At 45.0% G+C, this 23,803-nt stretch overlaps 1 protein-coding gene across 1 annotated transcript; it reads right to left on the bottom strand.

Moving 5' to 3' along the window:
• Window positions 1–21,910: 21,910 nt before the first annotated feature.
• POU3F2 (POU class 3 homeobox 2) lies at window positions 21,911–23,197 on the bottom strand. The gene has a single exon (XM_065401288.1). It carries the CDS (start codon window positions 23,132–23,134, stop codon window positions 21,911–21,913), a length of 1,224 nt encoding a protein of 407 aa, XP_065257360.1. The 5' UTR covers window positions 23,135–23,197.
• Window positions 23,198–23,803: the final 606 nt, after the last annotated feature.

Raw genomic sequence — 23,803 nt, 5'->3', positions numbered from 1 at the left:
TGTAAACACAGCTACAGGATAGGGAGAGTAAGCTAGAGCTGGTCACATTTTCGATCAAATGAAATTTCATTGAAATATACAGTTTCATCAAAGCTGAAATGTTTTGTGAAGATGTAAACGTTGTCAAAACTGATACATCAGAGAGACAGAAACTGAGCAGGCCTGGTGGTTAGGGCACTGGCCTGCAATGTGGGAGATGTAGGTTCAGGTCTCTGCTCTGCCTTAGTCAGTGATCTGGGATGAAAAACTGCTCTGAAGCAAAGCAGGAACTTGAACCTGGATCTCCCACATCCTAGGCCAGTGCAGTAAACACCGGGATGGATAGGGACACACAACATACGCACACAGTTTTGGTCAGAAAACGGAGATTTTGACAGGTCCATTTTCACTAAAACTTTTGAAAGGTTTTGCTTTTGTTCAAATGCAGAACAAAACCAAATTTGAAACCCCAAATGTTGCTGCAGAATAGAATTGTTGTCCTAGTCAACTCTAGAGCATGCCGTCACTTCCCATCCCCTTCCAAACATAGGTTACAGTGAGTTCCCACATTTCTTTAATTCACCTGTTCCTGTTAATGGCTTAGGAAAGCATTAGTGTGCGAACTGTTAAACATTAAGTTTAGAGTTGTATTCTTGTGTCTCTAAGGAAACTTCTTAAAACAACTTTTCATCTCTAACATAGCACAGAAGTGTTCAGCCTCACTTAGGTGCTTTTGTCTCACAACTTTGCCTCAGGCCAATGTCACTTCAAACATGCCAAAACTATCATCCAACACCCATCTTACTGCTGTTACTGTTTCTAATTATAAGGAAACATAAATACAAGACAGAACCCTGCTTCTGCACATCTTACTTGAACAAAACACCTGGTGATTGTAATGGGTGTTTTGCCTGGATAAGGATGATGTTTGAGAACTTGGCTTCTTCCTCTCCTATTGTTATAGACTATTTCTGAATATTTCTTCTATGTACAGTATTGAGAAATCAGCACATGTACATGAAAGTTGTTGGTGTTTCTATATTTTTTTATATGGTGTGAGTGATAATAGAAATTGTGTGACAGTAACAGAGCCAGACTAACCTATTTAAAACATTGTAATTGTTTTTAATGCCTGATGGGTTGCAGCGCCATTCCTTAAATATTTAGTATAAATGTGAAAGTAATGGTAATGTGTATCTCAGTGCTGGGTCCTTTATATTCTATCCATCTAGAAGGATGGATGAATGAATTTGAAACAATTTTAATTTACCCTTGTACTTCCATATAAAATTGGCAACCTTATTTGAATTCATTTTATAAATAGAAAAAACAATAGATTTGATACAACATGTGTTGTAGCTGTTGGTACACATAGTCTATGATGGCATGTTTGATATTATCTGGCAATTTCTGTTCTAAATATGTTTAATATTTTTCCGCAGTATACAAGAACTAGGCATTCAAAATTATTTAACATTTGAACCCTGTGATATATGAAATGGCCATGTAGTTTTAAGCTGCCAAATTCCTGTAAGAGTAAAATAACTAAGGTTTTACCCACATTTCAAGTACCACCATATTTTTGTAATGAGGTTGTGACTCTGTCTTCTGATACAGTTACACAAACACAACATGAGTTGTATTTACACTTCAGCCTTTTTGCCTCACAACAATGGATCAGCCATATTTATGCCTCCACATCTACCACACTGCCTAATGTGCTTTCCCTGGTGCTTTCTGGGGAAAAGTAACCATCTAGTTCCTCAGTTGTGGATTGTTTACGTGTCCTTCAGGCCCTCTGAATTATAGCAGCAGTATATGCAGCAATGCATACTGCGATGTCACACCTTAGAGTGCTGGGATGAAGGATAAGCAGCCAAACTAAATACACAGGTAACTCAGGAAGTCCTGTCTCTGCTTCAGAAAGCCAGTATGCTGAACCATTTGCTGGCAGAGAAGCACCCACTTGCCTTCCTAGGCCTTTGACAAAGTCAAAACATTGTTAGCTATCATGTTTGCTATGTGACTTTTAGCCACATTGTGTGTGGACTGAAATATATTTAGAAACAACCATGCCACTAACTGGTTAGGAGTTAAGGGCCTGATTCAAAGCCCTCTGCAGTCAATGGAAAACTCTTCTTGACTTCAGGTCAGGCCCTAATTTAAAAGCTGTAGTGTGAACAAGCTCTAATTTAAATAAATTGTCCCTATTAAAGAGCGCACTAACTTGGCAAAGAGACATTCGGTATTCTGGAAAAGACACTTTGTTTTTCTGACATTTGTATCCATTGGCAGTTTAATTTATTATTTTTGTAGTTGCATTTTTAACATAGGAACCCTGTTACTAAAGGATGAAAAACACCTTTGACTACATGCACAAAGGGACTTGGGCATCCAACTGCCACTTTAGACACCTAAATCCAACATTTTGGCACCACTGAGATCCTCAAAACCCTTGCTCGGCTACTGCTTAATTCTAGATATCTAAAATCCCTAGGTGCCTGAGTTTCTGCCAGTAAGCATACGCACCACTCCCTCAGTTTAGGCACCCAGGCACCAGTAGCATAGCTGGGGGGGGGGGGGGAGCAGGGCAGCGGCCGCTCTCCCACTGAGCACAAGTGGCGCCTATCTCACAACTAAACCACACTGAGTTCCTCAACTAGGCATCTCCCCACCTATCAATTTGCAAGCAGGGCCTTCTCAGTAGGCACGCTCAGAGCATGCCTAAACTCACAGAACAGGTCAGAGGAGGAAGCAGGGGTGTACCTTATGTAATCTTCAGCCCAGTGGTTAGGGTACTCACCCAGAAGGTAGAAGACTAAGGTTCATTCTCCTCCCCTGAGCCTGAGGTGGAGACAGGATTTTTGAATTTAGTTTTCCCACCTGTCTGAAAGTGCCCTAATTACTGGGCTATAGAATCATTCTCTCTCTCTGTCTCAAGCCATATTTAACGATTTATATATACTGGAACAGCTACAAGAAGAAGATTGGGAGGGACCCACACCAGAATATGCCAAACCCAATGGCTGGGGTCCTCACCTGAGAGTTCAAATCTCTTCTCCATATCAAGTAAAGGGGGGGAGGGGTAATTGAGTCCAGATCTCCTGCATTCTGGGGAGTGCGCTAACCACTGGACTAAAATGTATAAAGTGAGTCCTCCTTCCAGCATTTCTTTAAAAAAAAACAGCTTTGGTGTCTAACTCTAGGAGACTGTTTGCAGCTGAGAATCTCAAAGAGCTAGATCCTCCATCCAGCCCAGACTTAAGTGACTAACTCCCTGAGTGGGCAGGTTGTAGGCCACACCGCTCTCTTTAGCATTTCCTATTGACCACTCCCCACTCAGTTTGCTAGCATTTATGGATCCCATTCTTAGGTACCTAAATCTCTCCCTTCCCTCCTGCAGAATTGGTGCTGCAGAGCTCCTCGCCACCACTAGGGGCTACTGGAGCTCTCCAGCTCACAAATACAAGGCACTGCCAGGGGGAGGAGGAGCTGGAGCAGTGATGGGCAAACTTTTTTACCCGAGGGCCACATCGGGGTTGCAAAACTGTATGGAGGGCTGGGTAGGGAAAGCTGTGCCTCCCCAAACAGCCTGGCCCCTCCCACTTCCCGTTCCCTGATTACCCCCCTCAGAACCACCGACCCATCCAACCCCCCCCCGCTCCTTGTCCCCTGACCGCCCCCTCCTGGGACCGCACCCCCTATCCAACCCCCCCTTCTTCCTGTCCCCTGACTGCCCCGACCCCCTATCCACACCCCTGCCCCCTAACAGGCCCCCCAGGACTCCCATGCCTATCCAACCCCCCCGCTCTCTGTCCCCTGACTGCCCCCCCCCCCAGAACCTCTGCCCCATCCAACCCTCCCACTCCCTGTCCCTTGACTGCCCCCCGGGACCCCGTGCCCCTTATCCAACCCCCCAGCCCCCTTACCATGCTGCTCAGAGCAGCATGTCTGGCAGCCGCGCCGCTCGGCCGGAGCCAGACACGCTGCCGCGCTGCCCTGCAGGAGCACGCAGCTCCACCGCCCAGAGCGCTGCCCGCGCGGCGGCATAGCTGCTGGGGAGTGGGGACAGCCGCCCTGGCCAGGAGCACAAGGGCCGGGCAGGACGGTCCCGCAGGCCTGTCGTAGTTTGCTCACCTCTGAGCTGGAGGGTTCCCAGCAGCTGCAGTTCCCAGCATGTCCTGAAGGAAGGAGGCAGCATGTAGGAAATACTGTATAACCCCGGGACCCAACATCAGGATGTTTCTTTGGATTCCTGGGGTCTGAGCATAAGGGGTGCAGGTATCTGGGCTGGGGAGATGCCCTGTGGCTGGGCTCTGGGGGGGAGGGGTGCAGTGTCTAGGCTGGGGGGTATTATGGGAGATAGGAAGTGTGGGTGTCTGGGCTGGGGGGTTACCTTGTGGCTGGGCTCTGGGGGGCTATGGGGAGTTGGTGTCTGGGATGGGGGGTGCCTGAGTGCCTAAACTGAGGGAGCCCCTGAGTCAGTACTGGAAATGGTTGTGTGTGGTCTACACTTGCACTTAATACAGTTTCAGAAAGTGTGATTGGTGTAAGCAACTATCAGTCTTGCTTCACTAAAAAGTACTGAATATAGTTGTCTGGTCTACACTATCACATTTCAACACCTGTTCAAGGGGCTCTATTGCTGAAAGCGGTTCCAGTTCCTAGCATATACAGGAGTGAAATGTCAGAGAGCTAAACTGTATTTGTAGCCATGTCAGTGCAGGAGCTCTGTGTGGCTCGAAAACATGTCTCTCTCACCAACAGAAGTTGGTCCAATAAAAGATATTACCTCACTCACCGTCTCTCTCTCTCGAGAGAGAGAGAGCTAACCTGTTGAATATGGCATTTTGAAAATAGGTAAGATTAACATTTCACTGGGGTAGGTAAACTATAGTACAGAAAACTTTTTAAGATACAATATTCCTAGCTGAGATAAATACATTTCATTATGATTTTGTTTGTGTTAATAAATTCCCTAAAGTATTCATGAAATGTTTGTATACAACGTTATCTGACCCAGCTACTGGGATGACTGAGGCTCAACATGTGCTGTTTGCAGTATTTGTGTATTTTTCATTTCTATGTATTTTATTGATTCTGATGTGGTGGTATAATTATTTAGGGTGACTTGCAATTACCTAACAACCATGCCTTCTATAAGGTGTACAGCAGAACCCTATACAAAGCATAGGCCAGTTTATTTTCTATGGATTGCATACTAAAAATTATATGAACGGTTTAGTAGTTAAAATTAGAGACTGGGAACTGGAAGATCTGGAGGGTTATATTGCTGACTGTGCTCCTGGCTTTGCTGTGTAACCTCTGGGCAAATTGCTAAATCTCTGCAACTCAGATTCCCTATCTGTGAAATGGGGAAATATATCTTCTAGTAGTGTCATTAAGCTTAACTGAGAAGTTCTCAGATTAAGTATGCTATACCAGAACACAGCATAATAATTATTTTACTATCTATATTAGGCAAGGAAAATAAAGATACCGTAAATTTAGGCACTGATTAAATCTTCAGAGCTGCATTGCAGGTATCTGTTTGTTTCTTTGAATTTGCCCCTTCTACTTTTTAATAATGTAATCACTGGGGAGGGGCCAACAGCAGCCTTCAAGTTAAACTTTAACCCCAGGCATTCTGCTATTCTCAAATAAACACAGGCCTTCACATCCCTGTGTCTCCCTCATTAAAGATGGTAGATCTCCAGAAAACAGGCACAGTTTGAGAATAATTAATAATTTGTCGAAGGAGTGAGTACTTCTTCATATTCTGTCACCTGATAGCAAGAAGGAAATCTTATGCTAAAATAAAGAGCTCTTTTGAGTCTCCTCAGATAGGTGGTCAATAGGGAGCTGGCCAGCTACAAGCACTTTCACACATCTTTCAATCCAATCCAGAGTCCAAATACAAACTCCCCTAGCCCAAGATATCATATAGATTTATGGCCCCTGCATGGAGGAGTTTAGGCCCATGCACCAATTAATAGATTACATTCATCCATATATGCAGTTTATCTGTGACAAATATCCTACCTATATTTTTTAATATTAATAGCAAATCATCCAAGTATACTTTAATGGAAGTTACTTATAAAAATTGAAAATAGTATTTGCTTTCCTTAAATGTTTCAGAACATAATTTGTGAGAGATTGTGAAAATGTGCCATTTCTTCTGCACTAAGAAGGAGAATAGAACTCCCTAGTAACTTTCCTCAGGGCAGCATTTTCCCCAGAAGCCTCTCTGGGGATGGCCCTTTAAATCTGGCAGAGTCAAGCAACTGCAGCCCTAAAGTGACCATTTTGTAGCTGTTGGCTGCATCTCTCTCCCAGAGGGAAAGTACCTGTTATGTTTTCCTTTATTGCTGAAGAGATGGGCACAGTCTTGTAGACCACAGCAGAGTGGAAATTGTTTATAGAAACAGTGATGTAGTATCTGTTGGTCAAGTAAATTGTAGTGCTGGACTACATGCATTTTGTGATTGTAACAGGAAAGAGAGTCGGGCAAACACACTGTATGTACAAAAATTATTCTTGCTGTGTTGGCTAAGGTGTTAAGATCCTGCTGATCCATCAGGATTGTTTGTTCCTCACGTTAGAACATTCACTATTGTCATATTTTACTATAATGACACTTACCAATTCTGTAGTGCTTTAAACCTGAGGCTCTCTGAGCACTTTACAGACATTTAGGTCCTGATTCAGTAAAGCTCTTAAACTTATGCTTAACTTTAAGAACATGCTTTAATTTCATTGATTTAAGAACATGTGCTCCCCATCTGTGTGTCTGTAGTCTCTTGTCTTAAACTTAGATTGTAATCTCTTTGAGCAGGGACCATCTTTTAGTTCTGTGTTTGTACAGTGGGGTCCTGGTCCATGACTGGGGCTCCTAGGTGCTATAACAATACAAATAATAAATAATAAGTTACACATGTTTAAGCACTTTGCTGAATTTGACTTTTAATCATTAAGGCCCAGACCTAAAATCTCTGTGAGATAAATAAGCATTTTACATTTGAAAAAGCCTGTGACTTGCCCAAAATCAAACAGCTCTAAGCTCTGGACCATACTTTTTTTTATGCTGTTTAGTAAAAAAAATTACTAATAATTCTAGTCTGGATTGGACAGCTGAAATCAGGCATGTAGACAAAGTTACTATCACTGGACCTATACGTTGCATAGGTATGGATTAAACACTGACACTATTTGCTAAAATTGTAGGGCAGGAAAGGTCAACCACATCCAGTTCCTCAGACTCACTGTGGAAATCCAAGGGGAGAGTATGTTATGAATCCTAGTGTACTTTTATCATCCTAAATGTTCCTGAAACTCTTTTTAGGCTCTTTTATTCTGCTTCAAAAGGGTGCATAATCATAGTGGTATCCTGTCTACTGAGAACTGAGCTATATTAACAGAACACATTTAATTTAGGGCTTAGATGGACTTGAGCTATAGTCCCTTTGTACAAATCAATAATTTATTCACTTTCCCCTCTCTGTATTAGGCAATGCTTTTATATATATATAAAATAAAATAAATTATATATATAATAAAATTGGGTGGAAATAATCAGAGTTGATCAGCTCAATATCAGTTATGGGCATGCATTACATATATACATATAATTACATGCATGCCCATAACTGATATTGAACTGATCAACTCTGATTATTTCCACCCAATTTTATTTAATAGTATAGTGCTTCTCCATTTGATTCAATTACCTTGTCTAACTAATCTTTCATTTTCTCTCTCAACTACTTAATTTTTTATTCTCTGCACCTCAGTTTGCTGCTTGAATTAGAGGGAGACTGAGACACCAGACTGAATATCACTGAGAGAGGGTGTAAAGTGCAAACAGTAACTCTTTTCTACCTGCTTTGGTGAACCAAATTCTGTCATAGCATGTTTGAAAAGGTTTTTTTAACAAATACTTATAATGGAAATAAAATAAACAGCTTAGGTAGTGTAACAAAAGCAGTAAAGATATGAAACCAATGGTATTATTGACAAAAATATCTGAATGGGAATCTGTAGAAAGGCTTAATAGCCACTGTAGATACAACTTAGCTCACTGATGAATTGGTAACTCTAAGTCTAAAGTCACTTGCCATAAATACACCTCTACCTCGATATAACGCTGTCCTCGGGAGTCAAAAAATCTTACCGTGTTATAGGTGAAACCGCGTTATATCGAACTTGCTTTGATCCATCGGAGTGCGCAGCCTCCCCCCCCCCCCCCCCAGAGCACTGCTTTACCGTGTTATATCGGAATTCGTGTTATATCGGGTCGCGTTATATCGGGGTAGAGGTGTACAAGCAAGAGATGAAAACTCCTGAAGAACATTTGCGTTTTAAGAGGGAGATTTATTAAATTCTAATAGTGTTTGTGTTTCCTTCGTATTGCAGAGTAGTTGGACAGAAGAGGGCAACTTACTTGTCCCAGCACCAGTAGACATGGGATGGAATCATGGTCCTATTGAATTCCATGTGAGTTTTGCCATTAACTTTAGTGAGGCAAGAATTTCACCCAACTCCTTCTAGTGAACTTGATAAATGGACTTCAGTAGAGATAGGCCAGCCCTCAGTACATTTGAAAATCTCACTCATGGAGTCCAAACTCAGAGAGGTTGAGCAAGCAGGACCTAGCTGGAGCAGGGGTGATTTTCTTAAGTAGCCCAGGAACATATGGTTGTCAGGAGATTTTGATATATTTGGTGAAGACTTAAGACGACAGCCTGGCTCAGAACCTGAAGACAGCTGCTTACCTGAAGTTCTGTTGTACTAAATTTGTGAGTTATCAAAATTATCTCAAAATCCCAGTTGGAGAGTGTAGATTCTTGACAATAAAATTAGACTTGGATTGCAATCCTGCATATTTGTCTACTCATTTCTCTCCCAACAAGGAAATAAACCACTGGGAACTGGCCTTTGAGCTTCAACCATGTGTTCCCCAAATTCAGGAAGCACTTAGATTGTGGTGCACCGATGGGTGTTATAGAAAAACTATAAATTGAGAGAAATTTAAAGAACACTTTATTTGTGTTTAAAGTTTCTTGCCCTTTTCCGAGGACAGATGAATTTGAAAACAGAAACCTGTATAAACTAATAAGGAGAGTTGAACAGAATAAGAAGCTGGATTACATTTCTGCAGCTGGGGTTAGAGAGTGCCGAAAGATTACACATATACCAACTTTGTGTGAAAAATGAGTCAGTCACATCTGGAGGATATCTCTAAGAATCCTCTTGCTCCCCCCCACCCACAGTTTTTAAACCAACTCTGTGCATGGATGGTTGTGGTGTTGTTTCTTGAGGGGAAGGATGTAGAAGCAGAGGGAATTGTTTCATAGGGCCTGCCCAAATATGCTAAGCCTGGCTATGAGTCTGCATCTTTCCTCCCTCCCAGAAAATAGCCTCTCAGCTCTTTTTCAAGAAAATGAACTTCATTTTTGCAGGGCTCCTGAAGGGGAGATTAACAGTTTGGTGGCTCTGGCTTGCACATGGACCTGCTGTAAATGGCCATGTAGAAGCTGCAGAGAAGGAATGGCCATCAGAAACGGCCCACATTCTAGGAACCCCTGAGGTATGTCAGTCTGTTATTCCTGAAGCTTGAAAGAAAATAAATCATTCCCCTCTTTTGTACTCAGACTTATGCTATTCATACAGGGAAGTATCTTGCGAGGAGAAAGCTGACTCCAGAGTGCTCAGGCTCTGTGGGGCTGGAAAAGGCCTTAGCTAGGTAAGGGATGCTCTTTTCTTGCTCGGGGTAGTCCCTACCTGAATAGGCTGCTGCTGGCTTCCTTCATGCCCCAGCCAAATTTTCTCCCTTGTCCCTCCGTGTGGAGGGCAGCACCGCTGCTGTGTATGTTACAGCCCAAAGCCGATTGCTAGGGGCAATGTTTTGCTGCGGCCAAGGTATTGATTCAGCCCCTCTTGTTCTCGTGCTTTTCGGGGACCAACCTAGCTGGCTGGCTAAGGGCACTTGTCCCTGGTTGGGTATGGGGGCAAGGCAGCCTCGGGCACGCATGTGTCTTCCCCACTTCTGGCTCGCTGCTGCCCCTCACGTGCCTCGGCTCGTGTCCAAAGCACGTCCCCAAAAGTTGTCCTGGCTGCTGCAGCCAGGCGCGCGCGCCCATCTGTTCTGCCGCAGAACTCCACGTGAGCCATGCAAATAGAAAACAATCGCACACCGCGCCTGGAGCCTTCACTCCGGCGGGGTGTAGAGCCCCGTGTGCACTAACAACTGCGGGGGGATCTATAACATTGTACGTTACCGGTTACAGCCAGGATCTCCCTGCTCAGCAAGCAAAGGAGCGAGTCAATATTTACTGTTAGCTGGGCCCTGCTTTTTGGAAGTGTGTTCGTGTTGGGGGGCGCGGATATTTTGGGGGGCGTCATGTCAGCTCTTGTATATCCCTCTGTCAGTGCAAGCAGTTTAAGGGCACTCCAGCAAAAGAAAGAAAGGAAAGTCTGAAAGGAAAGGCAGAAATTAAAGCAATCAGAGGGGTTTTTTACATGCAGTGTTTCCACTGATTACCGAGATAATTCGCTCTAGAATTAGACCTTGGAGAAAACTTTACAACAACAGTAACAACAACAATAACAGAAAGCAAGAGACAAAAAGTCGGCATGATTACTGGGGAGACCGCATAACTTAGATTCACCCTCCAGATAAGAAGAGGAAGTGAAACTCATTAGGGCTAGTGAATAGACAGGGCTCCCGCTGAATTGTTATTTAGATGCCTTGCGAAGGGAAAGTGGAATTATTTGATCAGACTATCGAACATGTTATGGAATTGAAGGTTGATGTGAAAAGAGATAGTTCGCCTCCGCAGCTCTGATCCTGGCATAAGAAAGGGGAATCGCTAGACAGGAGTGAGGATAGGTTTGTGTAAAACGACCTCGCGAGTTTGTTTACCACCGAGGCACAAACGTTACAGGCTACAGTGGTCGCGGATGGTTAAGTAGAATATACCAGATGCTGTCTGCCCAATGAAGAGAAGTAGAGCTGTGCGCACCAGAAAGGCGCCGCTACTATCGCTATTAATGCAACGGGATTAATTCAGCAACAAAGTTGTGTCGCTTTTGGACCAGACAAACTCAAAGACCTGATCCAAAGCTTGGATCTAAGTCCAATAACCAGATATTTAAACGGACTTTGGCTCAGGCCCTAAACACTGAACTGGAAGGCAAACTATTCCTGCCGTTATGGCTGTTATAAAACTCAATGTAGTAAATATTCCCCCGCTACGTAGCTATTCAGAGATGAATTCAAACTTGCAGTTGTCTCCGACTGGGCAGTGATGCAATAATAGAGCCGGATTCTGATGTAAAATAAAACTTTACGGACCTCAACCCAACACCCCTCCCCCAAATGAACACACGTTAAGTACTTTGCTTCAGTACCACACAACGCTGCAGTGGAGCTGAGGGTTTCAATGTACTTTGCCCCCCACGCCTGTTTTCTGGCGCAGTTTTCTGAAAATAACATTCTTTTGGGAGCCATGGAATCGGTCCAGCTGGTGGGCGGTCACTGGTTATAATCGGCCCCTAGGGACAGTACCCCAGGGCCAGCCCGCAGCCGGCAGGACAGAGCCGCTGTCAGACGAACGTGTGCGTGCGGTAGTTTTACCGACCCCAAGCCCTGCGCTGACTTCAAGCCAGCCAGAGCTGGATCCACGCGCTCTGCTCCCTGGGAACAGCAGGGCCCCGCCAGCGCACGCCGGGCACAAGAGCGCAGTGGGCCCAGAGCGGGTGTCGTTCCATTTGGGATCATCGAGTTTTTTCAAATCCGCTTCAAAGCGGACCAGGAGCTTCAAAAATCTTGCCACCTGCACTAGGAGATGCAGAGCGCAAGGGGCTTTGTGACCTCGCTGGCTCGCCCTGCCTTGGCGGGTGTGTGTGGGGGGCGGGGGAAGGGGGCAGTTCCTTCGCTCTTCCTTCCACCCACTTTTTAAATCTGCAGTTAAGTTTCATGACGTTAGCCCGTCTGCAGCCACTGGCCAGCCAGGCTTGCCCGGCGCTTAGCCAAACGGACACGGGCCAATCGAGGGGTTGGCTCTGATTTGAGCCGGGGAGAAGAGGCAGAGCCAACGCGCCACTTGCAGCTGTGGCCGCTGTGGGGCGCCCAAGATCCACTTTGTGACCTCCCTGCTGCCGGGAAAGAACCCCCCTCCCCGCCCCCGACCAGATGCACCGGGCAGGGGCTAAAGGCGGGATGGGGGGAGCTTTATTCTCTAATACACTCGCGGGGGACACTTTGTTACATAACAGAGCCACCGAGCGGGAGGGGACTGCGTGGTACACTACACTCTCCGGGAAAGAATAAATCCGGGGCCGCTCCGGCTACAGCAGAGCGTCTTAATGGCCGAGGGACACGAACTGTCCCTGGGAAACGCCTCCGGCAGCCCCGGCTCCAAATGCTGCGAGTCTCTAGGGGAAACGGAAAGCAGACTGTCCCCCACCCCCTTCCTGGGACCGAACCCCCAGGGGTGCATGCCCGCCCCAACTCACAGCAGGAGCCGCCTGGCTCGCGCAGGGCGCTCTCCCGGGGATACTCCTGCCAGCAGCCGAGTCCCCCGAAGCAGCTTTGCAAGCTCCCGACGGGGGGAGTGTGTGTGTGAGGGGGGTGCTGGCTGGCTGGCCGGGGCGGCATCGCCTGGGCTAAAGAGCCGAGCAGCCAGGCTTTGGGAGGGCGCCGGAGCAGCCGGGTCCGCTCGGGGCTCTGGACTCTCCAGCCCCATCCGGAGCTTCCCCCGGCAGCCCCGTACAAAGGCGGAGACCCGCTCACCCCCAGGCCCTCCCCCCAGCGCTCGGCACAGTCAGCAGAGGAGTCGGTTTCACCCGCGCCACCGGCTCGGGGGCAGGGCTGCGGGGCGGCGGTTTTAAGGAACCTCAGCAGCCGCAGGGTCATTTGGAAAAGGCTCTTTGAGGTTCCCCCCTTTGTGCGGCGTTTCTTAGGGCCGGGCACTCGGGAAAGGGTTATGGACAGGGCTTCAGAGCCCGGGTAATCCGAGTGTAAATATAAACAGGCTAGGCCGGATAGTCCCCCAGGTAACGCCACAATTTCCCTCCACATCTGGACCGCTACGAATTTACGGGCCATTTCCCCCTGTTTATATGTACCAAACCACAGCCAGGAGGGGAAACCCACCAATAAAAGAGGCGTTTTTCTTATTCCGAAGTAGCCAGTCTCTGTTTCTGCAAACGGAGAGGGAGGCGAGTTGCATCCAAATTGCTCGCTTTGTAATATCCTCGTTTTCAATGCCTCGCAGATAAACACCAAAGGTAAAAACAAAAAAGTATATTGGATCAATAGGCAAGATGGTTATTTAGATAACGAATTAATCCCCCTGCTGGACTTGCGATGCTCAACTTTGAACCCCTTCCATTCTTTAAAAAAAAAAATTGTTTAAAGAAAAAAAGTCTCCAACGGGATTAAGGGTTTAATTACAATTCCCTATCGAAGTAACGTGTTTGATGAACTGATCTTATCAGTTAATAGTAACATTAATTTAAAGCTTATGAAATGGATTTCCAGAAAATATACTCAAGATAGCTTTTTTAAAAGTAAATGCTACGACCATGATACGCCAAAGCACTAGGGAAAGGGAGCCCGCATTGCACTGTATGGGCTACAAGGAATTATTGATGATAGTTTGAAATCTAGCGTTTAAAATATATCTGTATGATTAGGGCAAAAAGAAAAAATCCATCCGAAAAAATGGAAGCTCTTTCAAGTTGGGGGAACAGATCAAAGTTGCCGCCCACCGAGGTTGATAATGTACATTATACTTTTCGCCCGCACTATATTCAAGAGAAAAATAAAGTAATTGGAACATGCATCAACAGTTTTCCATGAAATAAGAGTTAAAAGAAGTAACAGAACTAATCACTGTCTCCTCAAATCAAGTAGAAAACATTTCAATGCACTAATTAGAGTAATTAGAATAATAAGACTGCCTATATGTGGTAAGACAATGTGTACAAACAACTTTATTTAATGTATACTGGTAATCAGCGATGCGTGCGTGCTTGAATGCTTAGTGCAATAAAACTAACCCCCGTCCGCCCAAACAATCAAATACAAATTAGTTTAATGATTGTGCCTGCTTGAATGTCTTAGAAATCCACAGGCAGAGGGAAATAAATAGCACCATCCTTGTTTGTGTGTCTCCCCTACTGACCAAGGAGCTGATGCCTCCATGGACTTGGCAATGAATGACTGTAGACATGAATGAACCAAGGAAGGAAAGAGAATTAATGAATGACTCAGGCAGCCGAAGACAAGCCCTAACTTTCATATGAGTCTCTTGCAAGTTCTGGAGTGAGGGAGAGAGGGAATCTTACAAACAGTTTTGCAGCTTGGACTCAGCCCGAGTTTCTCCCCTTAAACACTAAAGCCAGGACTGCCATCCGCTTAGAACTAGCCAAGAAATCTCTACCGCAAGCCACTGGCAGCAGAACTACGGCCTAGCATCCTTTTAATGCGCTCCGAGTCCTGATCGGCTTTTTTATTTGTTTTAAATGTCGTTGTTCCATTCATACGGGCTGTCTGACCACCTCCTCTTGCCAGTGACCTCTCTAAATTACTCAAACCCACCTACAATGCTGATAATAAATCTCGCAAACACCAGTGGGGATAAGATGCAGTTGCTTTTGTTAAATTCTGCTATTCTAACGGTCAGTTATGCCTCTGGAATCCTTGGGGGACACCGCAGAGTCTTAGCTGAGACTTGTAGAGCAGACAAATTGCATGCATCATATTTTAGTCTAACTTCATTTTGTATTCGCCTGATTATTTGCCAGCGTATCAGGAATGGGGTGCTGCAGACCCAAACCAGCGTCGCACAGTAAGGACATTTTCCTTCCCCCTTTAGGTTTCATGAAGAATAAGGTCAAATTTAGCTGGCCGAGCTGAGTCCGGGTCCTACGTTTGAGTTGTGAAAGGGGTCTATTTTAGCGTGTTTTCCATTTGTAAATTGATTTTTATATTTGATTATCCTTTTCCGGTCTGGTGTGTGGGCCGCTGTTAGCTACTGTTGTTTGCATCCTGCTTAAAAGCTCTTTGTCACACCCAGCAGAAATGATCAGTAGCATCCCATTGTGTATTTAGCGCTGTTTTGTTCGGGGTTTAAAGTCAGCAGCGATGGCTGCTCCAAAGCGCCTAATAACTGCGATCACCTTTCCGCTCCCCGTAGTTTATTTTGAACAAAGGGTACATATTTCCCCCAACAGGGATTTTAGGAGATCTTGCTCCTTTGGGCAGCACACTGCAAAACTGTCTCCATCCGCATTCAGTTTAGCCCGCAGAATTCTACATTTTTGTCCCTGTATGTACTGGATTTACCCCACCCCCCACCCCCAAAAGGGGAAACGGAACTAGCCTGTGCCATAATATTGGTAGCGAAAATCCGTTGCTATCGAGAGACTTCTGCAAATCTGGAGGCACAACATCTCCGATGGGTTTACAAGGTGTGATATAGGCTCAACTTTATGGGCTGCATATGGCATATCTAATCCCCCAGTGTTTGAAGCGCTGTATGAAAGCTGAGCACAACTGGGCGTTTATAAGACAAGAGTTAATAGACTTTGATGTTTATCTTTATGAACTTTGCAGTTAGGACTTTGTTACTGTCGAAAAGGGACTTTTAACTTAAGTTAAACTATTTTATGAAAATCCACGCAAAACAATTTAGACTAGTTTTACAGCCATGGTAACTTTTTTAATGAGAGGCATAAATTGGGAAGAAGCTTGTGCTTTTCTCTTAATCTTAATGCTTTCGAAACTACGATTACACTCCCTCCCACCCCCCAACCTGCTCTTCAAAGTACAACAAAGTGCATCAACTGCTAGGCTGAATGCTGCTGAGCTGTAATTTGATTGTTGTTGTTTAATACATTTGGAACATACTGTAGAGACGACTGTATTCTAGGGAGGCAATTGTACAAATACTCACACTTCCAAGTTATTGAATAGAACTTTGTAGGATTTTGCTTTTCCATTTACAGATTAAAAAAGGAACTTTTTCAAGAAAAAGGTATTTCTTCCAGAACAATGTAACCGAACACTTAAGAGAGGTGTGTCCCCCAAAACAGCGCTTTTGATGAGCAGATATTTCCTAGGGAACATAAAACTGCCTACGAATTAAAACACGGTCATTTAAAAATATCCGTTAAGAAAATTGTAGGCAACTTTTCCTCCTTTCCAGAATACCACTGCATCCCAATGCTTTAAAGGAGCCCATCTCTTTTAAAAGGGCGGGGGGAGATCCGTATTATAAAAGGGAGCGGAGATTTGTTTATAAACTACAGTTGATTTTCATTTAAAATATTTGCCGTAAGATCTCAGTTCACCAACTACATCCCCCCTAACCAACATATTATTCAGAGAGTCGGCTGCCAATGGGCACTTACGACTCCCCCTTCTTTCTGTGGTAAAAAAAATCTGTGACATCTGGCTCTTTTGGGGGGTATTTATTTGGGTACTTTTTAATGCACTAACTTCCATATTTTACACATACAGTTCATTCTGCTCTCAAGACGGGCTCGCCATAATGGGCAGCTGTATAAAGATAATTTTCTGTCCCTACTAGAATGGAATATGCACGTTTTTCTTTAACATCAGAACAAAGAGCTATAAACGCTCCGAAAGACGTGGGTGGAATAAACTTTAAGAAAGAGGTGGATTTCTGCTCCTCAGTTAATTGGTCTCTCTGTAGAGGATCTGTCCTTGATTTACAAATAACCCATTTTAATTATATCAAAAGCAAAAACGCCATGGACAGGAAAGAAAGAAAGCGACACAGGCTGCGACTGAATTTTTGTTGGGGGTTTCTTTGTTTTGGAGTTTACAGCTGTTTAAAATAAATGACAGAGTTAATTCAAAGAAAGTGAACTTTGTCGCTGTTAAAGCGAATCTGGAGGAGAAAGAAGAAACGACAGTGCTAACATAAATGCGTGTGTACATAACCACATATGGACATAGTCAGACACTAGTTTGCTCGCACGTGCATATGGCCTTGTAGATGTATAACCCATTTTAAATCAGTGTAATTTACATATTCACTTGTCACATGGGGCAAACAAAACGTAAACATAAAACTGCAATTTAAAAAAAAATAATAAGATTTCGGCAGAGCAAACCAGCTTTTGATTTTCTTAAAACACCAGGATAACAAGGAGGGAATAAACTCCCCTTTTTAAAATCTAGCTTTTCTGCAGGTTCCTATTCTATTGGGTTTGGGCCGCAAAAATTGTGCTAGTCTACAAGATCTCCAACAACCGTACTGTAGCTCCTTTTTCTGTTTTATTTTTAAAATAAAACTCAACTGAATACAGGGTTTGTTTTTTTAAAAGTCTGTCTATAGATCTCTTTGTGAAAAATAAATTCATGAGCAAGTTCTGCAATAGCCGGTCCTTATCATATATATACCAAGCCCCTGCCCTGCATTCCACCAAGGCTTCTGCAGCCAATTCGCTAAATATTGGACACTCTTTCTCGTTCTTTTTCTCTACAACTACCGCAGTTCTTCCCCTCGACCCCTTTCTTCAGTTAGTGCCTAGGACTCAGGCTAGATTTCTAAAGCCCCCACACAAACCAGAAGATCGAGGAATGAAATGAGAGCCAAGCCATTCTCCTCGCAGAAGTGAAACTTACTCCTCGGGGTCTGGGTTGCAACAAAATATTTGGTGTTGCTACTCAATATTGGCTGCTTCTCAGCTACCGGTGCCTTAATAGAAACGGGAAAGAAAAGGCCTTTATAATAATAAAAAAATCTAATTCTGCCTGCAGGCTTCGGCCTCCTTTAGAGGGAGTGAGCAGAGGAAATAGCATCTTGTTGTTGACATCTGATCTATAAAGCAGGGTCTCTGATAGAAATAGGTGCTTCAACCCAGCTCTAAACCGCACATAGTGTTAAGGTGCTATATTTCCTCTCCCTCTAACCTGCAGAAAATTCTGCAGCCCTAGTAATTGTTTCTTTGTAATTTTTGTTTAATTTACCAATAGCAAAATAATGATCCAAAGTTCCTAGTTGGGCTGATTGGCGTTGGGTTTTTCTTTAGGGGGTTCATTGTAGCTAGAGGGGGGAAAGTCTTTGGAAAGATGCTCATCTCCTTCCAGTGGTACTCTACTCTGTGTTTAAAAAACAGTTCCAGTATCAAACTTCGGTTAACCTGGAGCTGCTCAAACTAGAGGTGAAGGGGCTGGAGTCGGAGGCAGACTGTTGCTCAGATATGAAAGGCAGGTATCCATCAAAGTCACATCTTGTCCAGATGCCACGTGATTGTTTCGAGTTAACAAGGCCCTGTTGTCAGAAGCAAATATTTCCTCCAAGTCCACCGAAATGTCCTGCAGAGGGCAGATGCTGCTCGTTTTCTGCAGACAGTTCTCTGGAATATTGACCTAGGACTTTAAATCTATACCCAGCTTAAACACTTTACCCATCAGCATGTCTGCGGCCACAAAACACCTCGCTCCCGAGCTACGGATAAGATCATTTAGCCGAATCTGTTTGGGACGAGTGTAGGAGTTAGAAAAGATGATGAAATCTAACACGCCTAGAAACTAGCGTTAAAAGGGGGATATTGTATTTATTAAACCGAGCAAACCAAAAAGGATTTTAACACATGAGCACGTGTTAACAGTGCTCAGTTTGATTTCGCCCACTAGTAAGCTAGGCTCCAAAAGGGGCTCCTTTAACATGGAGCTCTTTCACTTGAAAGTGACCAATTTGTTACAAACAGCGCAGCTGTATCTAACCGCTTCCCATCCCCCCGCGCCCGCCATCGCCATTACTAGACTACTTGTTACTTTTTTATACAGCATTGTTCCTTTATACTCACTTCAGGGCCACTGGAACCAGCTAACACTCCGCTTTCTAAATCGATTCAAAATTCAACTCGTTTTCCCAACCCAGACAACACGGAGTTCTAGGCGTGTGCATCCCCCCGGAAGTCACTGGACAGCTCTTTTCTTTAAATCTAGTTGTTTTTAACAGGACTCCTTATAATTAAGCTCCGCCTTTGCTCTTAAATTAAGAGTTGACCAGAGAGGAGTAAGTATTCGCCACTCTCCCCCATGCTTTCAGCGAGAACGGGACTACTAGCTTCGAAAGCAGAGCTCTTTAGAGAAGCCTCAAAGGCAGGACACTCCTACAAGCATGGGATTCAATGCTTAAAAATATACTGCCGCGGTTAGATTTGGCAAGACAAAATGAAAACGGCCTCGTGTGCTAAGCTAAAAGACTCTGGACGTTATAAACGGGGGACCTGTCGATATACTCCAAAATCCCATTAAGTACAAAGGAAGTACAACTCAGTATAGGTACTAGGGTGTTCGCCTCCCCTCCAGATTTTAAGAGCTATGCAAATCAGTGCTATCTTTAAAAACAAATTACAGATATTTCAATAAGTAGAACAAACTATGAAGGTATTGTGCATTTCTGTTTTATGTAGATAATAAAATATTACTTTAACATAAATATATAAGGATCTCTGCGTTTTTATTTTTCCCCACAAGCACATCCAAATGTACCAAAACAAAGTGTTTTTAGAGACGGAAACAAAATAATAATTAAAAAAATTACATCCCATATAGATTTTGTTTACCTACTCATTTAAAGCTACAGAAAAACAGTTTCCAGAACCTGTTTGCTTTAAAAGAAATAAATATACATTGAGGCAGGCCACTTAAAAAATGATATGAAAATATTTCCCTGGGTAGCATTTTAAAAAAAAGAAACAAAGAAAAATAGACAAAGAAAACATTTAAACTATTTCTGCATTTCAAAGGACAAATATTAAACATATATACATAGTGGTAAGGTTTGCGTGGTAACTTTTTTATTATTATTATTTTAAGTAAACCTATTTAGAGTTAGAGGCTTTTTCACAAACATCCTCTGAACTCTGTTTTTCTGACCTTACCCACATATTAATGTGTCTGAAAGTTCATTTCCTCCCTTTACCACTGGATCTGCCCTGATCTGAATCATTTCACTGGGAGCTAGTCCTCAGCACTCTAAATAGCAAACAGCTGAATACATCCAAAAAAAAGCTCAGTGCCTGTATCATTATGACAATCGTTGGAAAAAACAGAATAAAGACAAATAAATATGCCTAATAGAACTCGCCATTTGCTCACCAAGAAAATAAGAGACAACCAGATGTGACAGGCGCTTAAAGAGACAATGAGAAACATATTCTAAAGCCCTACCTACTGAATTCACTGTTGAGCTGATAGTTCATCGAGAGAATGTTTCACATTTTTTTCTCCATAATTGCCAAACATTCAACTAAGCAAACTTTTCATATTATGAAAAAGCTTTTTTCCCCTATGACAGCGCCCTTTTGTGCTGATTAGATAGTTCATTTGTGAATTTGTAGCTAGCACAGTTTAAAGTCCCCCCATCTCATACACAGCCACTGTTTCAAGTTTTCTTCCCCTCCGTAGCCTTTTGTTTTTGTGTTTTTGGAAAGTTAACCGTTTCCCGTCAAGCTAATGTCAAGAAATGCACTTTAAAGCTATCAACGAAGGGGAGAAAAGAGGAATTAAAAATGGCATTTTCCCAATCCATTTGGTTCCCCCCAGTGAAAAAGATTAAGGCTGCCCAACTTAAACTAGTCCTTTCGTGCAATGAATGGAGCAGCGAGTTGAGCAAAGGGCGTGGGATTGTTATATATGAGCGGAAAAATAAATATGGAAAGTAAAGCAACAATAAATGCACTAGACATGCAGACAGAACCGTGTGTTATGTGTTACGTATATATATGCAAGTTCTCCGTTCTTTCTGTTTATATCTTTTTGTTGAAACTGCTCAATAAAACAAAGTTTAGAGGCTGACATCAGCACATCTACTCCAGTGCGATGTATTTAGGAATACTAAAAGCACACAGAGAACTTTACATATGGGGTGTCTGAAGTTAAATCTCCCCCACCCTCCAGGTTCTCTTCAAAGTGTCACTTTCTTTCTGTTAGAAAACTCTGGACACACATTTAACCTCCAAAACATTTCCTCCGAGCGCTTTCACAACGGGCCTTCCTCCCTAAAATGAAGCAATCAGTCACTATTCATTTTTTCTTTTACTGTCCCCAACCCCAAAACACTGCCTGAAAATGAAGTTTACGTCATTGGTTTTCATTATTCTCTTCCAAACTGGACTCTTGCCTCTGAAGGCACGTCTTAAGCGTTTGTGAGAGTCAGCTCTCTTGAAAGTGGAAGTTGTTTGTGTTTATATATATTTGCTATGGTAAAAGGAGAAAATAAACATTACACATATGTAAGAAGACTTGTTTATAACAAAAGTTCACATATACACATAAAGAAAGCAAGGGCTATAACACAGTAACATTTTGTAGACTGGCCAATGGTTGCCTAACGCTCACCGTGGGAAATGCAAGTCATTTGCAAAATCAAGGTAAGAAAAAATGTATTTGTTAATGTAAACTTCAATTTTCTTGCAGTGCAAATTCAAACGGTTAAATACTGTCTACATCAAAAGGGATTCGTTTTTTTATTCCTAATGGGGAGCCACATCAAATAAACACAGCAGCATGTGCCTAGACCGAGCATCATTCCAAGATTAAAGCTGCCTTTGTGTTTAGCGGGGCTCAGAGTCGATTCCATTCTTTTTTCGTAATTAATTTAGTTTTTGTGAAAGATTTCTCTCAGTGCCTGACACTGTGCGTGTATCTGTCTGTCTCGTGTCTGTGTGTGATACTCACTCCACTCCATTGCATGGGCACTCGCCTGTAAAGATCAAAACACATCATTTCACCTGCTACCGTTTACGGGATAGTCCAGTGCAGGTTTTTTTGTTCTGTTTTTAAGATAGGAGAAAACGTAAAAAATAAAAAAATAAAAAAAAAATAAGAACAATCAAAAGTTGGAGGGGTTTCCCCCCCGCCAACCCCCATGTGAGTTCACTGCACAGGCGTCTGCACCCCGTGGTGTGGTGGAGTGTCCCTACTTGCCCCATATACATCCTCGGCTCCGGGCAGAGTCCCTCCCGGGGGAGTCATGCGTTTCTCTTTCTGTCTCCTGTTACAAAACCACACTCGCACCACCTCTTTCTCCAGCTGTAGGCTGTCCGCCAGCGAGGTGATCTCCTGGGCAGAGGGCTTGGGGCACTTGAGGAAGTGGCTCTCCAGGGCGCCCTTGACGCTCACCTCGATGGAGGTGCGCTTTTTCCTCTTGCGCCCCTGGGCTGCGATCTTGTCTATGCTGGTGGGGCTGCCCGAAGACGAGTCCGCCTCCTCCAACCACTTGTTCAACAAAGGCTTCAGCTTGCACATGTTCTTGAAGCTCAGCTGCAGGGCCTCGAACCTGCAGATGGTGGTCTGCGAGAAGACGTTCCCGTACAGGGTGCCCAGGGCCAAGCCCACGTCCGCTTGGGTAAATCCCAGTTTGATCCGGCGCTGCTTGAACTGCTTGGCGAACTGCTCCAGGTCGTCCGAGGTCGGCGTGTCCTCGTCCGAGTGGGGGTCGTGGTGGCCCCCGCCGCCGCCCCCGGGGTGCTGCTGCTGCTGGTGCGGAGGGTGCTGCTGCGGGTGCCCCCCGGGGTGCTCTCCGCCGTGGTGCTGCTGCTCATCGTGGGCATCCCTCAGGCCGTGGTGGTGCAAGCCCGGCTGGCCGGAGCTCAGCATCCCGTTGACCGTGAAGCCCGGCGGCTGGGAGTACAGCAGCCCCGCTTGCCCCCCGTTGGAGGAGGCCATGCTGGGCGGCAGGTGAGCCGAGGCGCCCGTCCTCCATGCCCCGGCGGCGGCGTGGTGGCTGCCGGCGTGGTGCACCAGGTGGGGCGGTCTCCCCTGCTGCTGCTGGTGCTGCTGCTGCTGGTGCTGCTGCAGCTCGTCCCCCCGGCCCCCGGACTGCACCACCGAGGGCTTGATGTCCTGCTGGCCCAGGGGGCTGGTGGACCAGGGCGAGTCCCCGCCGCCGCCGCCTCCCCCACCGTGGGACAGCGCCGTGATCCACTGGTGAGCGTGGCTGAGCGGGTGCCCGTTGCTCTGCAGCGTGTAGTCCGGCTGCACCAGCGTCTGTGCATCCCTGTAGCCGGCGCCCGGCTGCATGCTCCCCGGCGGCTCCGCATGCACCATGGAAGAGCTGGAGGTGAGCAGGCTGTAGTGGTTAGACGCTGTGGTCGCCATGACTCTCCGAGCCGGACTGATCGCTCTGGTTAAAGGAGCCGCGCATTTGACAGCTACTTTTTCGCCTCGGGCTCCTCTCTCCTTTCGCTCCCCCCCAAGTCCTCTTGGCAGAGCCCACTGCAAAGGCACGCGTCCCGGCTCCTCCCTCCCGCGCCCACCCATTGGCTCCCACCGCTTTGATTTACGTGGAGACCTCTAGCAACCGGCTCCGGGGGAACCACCGATTGGCCCCAGCCGCGGCGCCGACACCCCGCCCCACAACCGCTCGCTCCCTTTTTGTAACCAAACTCTAAAGGGGGGAAAGGAGCTTGGCTGCTTGCAACCACATGGACCGGGGAAGAAAGGGGGAGATGCGGGGGAGGGGATGATTCTCAGCGCACCGACCCTGCTAAACCCTCTGAACACAGGAGAAGCAAGTACACTCTACTCTAGCCATACACAATGCAAGTCCTGGAGGAGATGCATGTTGTTCTCCTGTTGCTTGCATCATTGCAAACCTGGCTGGCTCGTTGCATGCTTTAAACGCTGTTTGCTTTTGTGCACGCACACGCTGCGCAGAGCGCGAGCTGTTGACTGGAATATCTTTAAGCACGGGCTGGATTGCAAGGATGGCACTGGTACAAGAGTGAGATCACTTTACCACAGTAATTTGTTCGCTCTGTAAGTCAC

Source organism: Emys orbicularis, chromosome 3 (genome assembly GCF_028017835.1).
Source record: "Emys orbicularis isolate rEmyOrb1 chromosome 3, rEmyOrb1.hap1, whole genome shotgun sequence".
In the NCBI taxonomy this organism is placed as follows: domain Eukaryota; kingdom Metazoa; phylum Chordata; order Testudines; family Emydidae; genus Emys; species Emys orbicularis.
This window is presented reverse-complemented; position numbering and strand designations above follow the sequence as displayed.

Coding starts and splice junctions, on each gene's coding strand:
- POU3F2 (XM_065401288.1), bottom strand. CDS start 23,134: ATGGCGACCACAGCGTCTAACCACTACAGCCTGCTCACCTCCAGCTCT.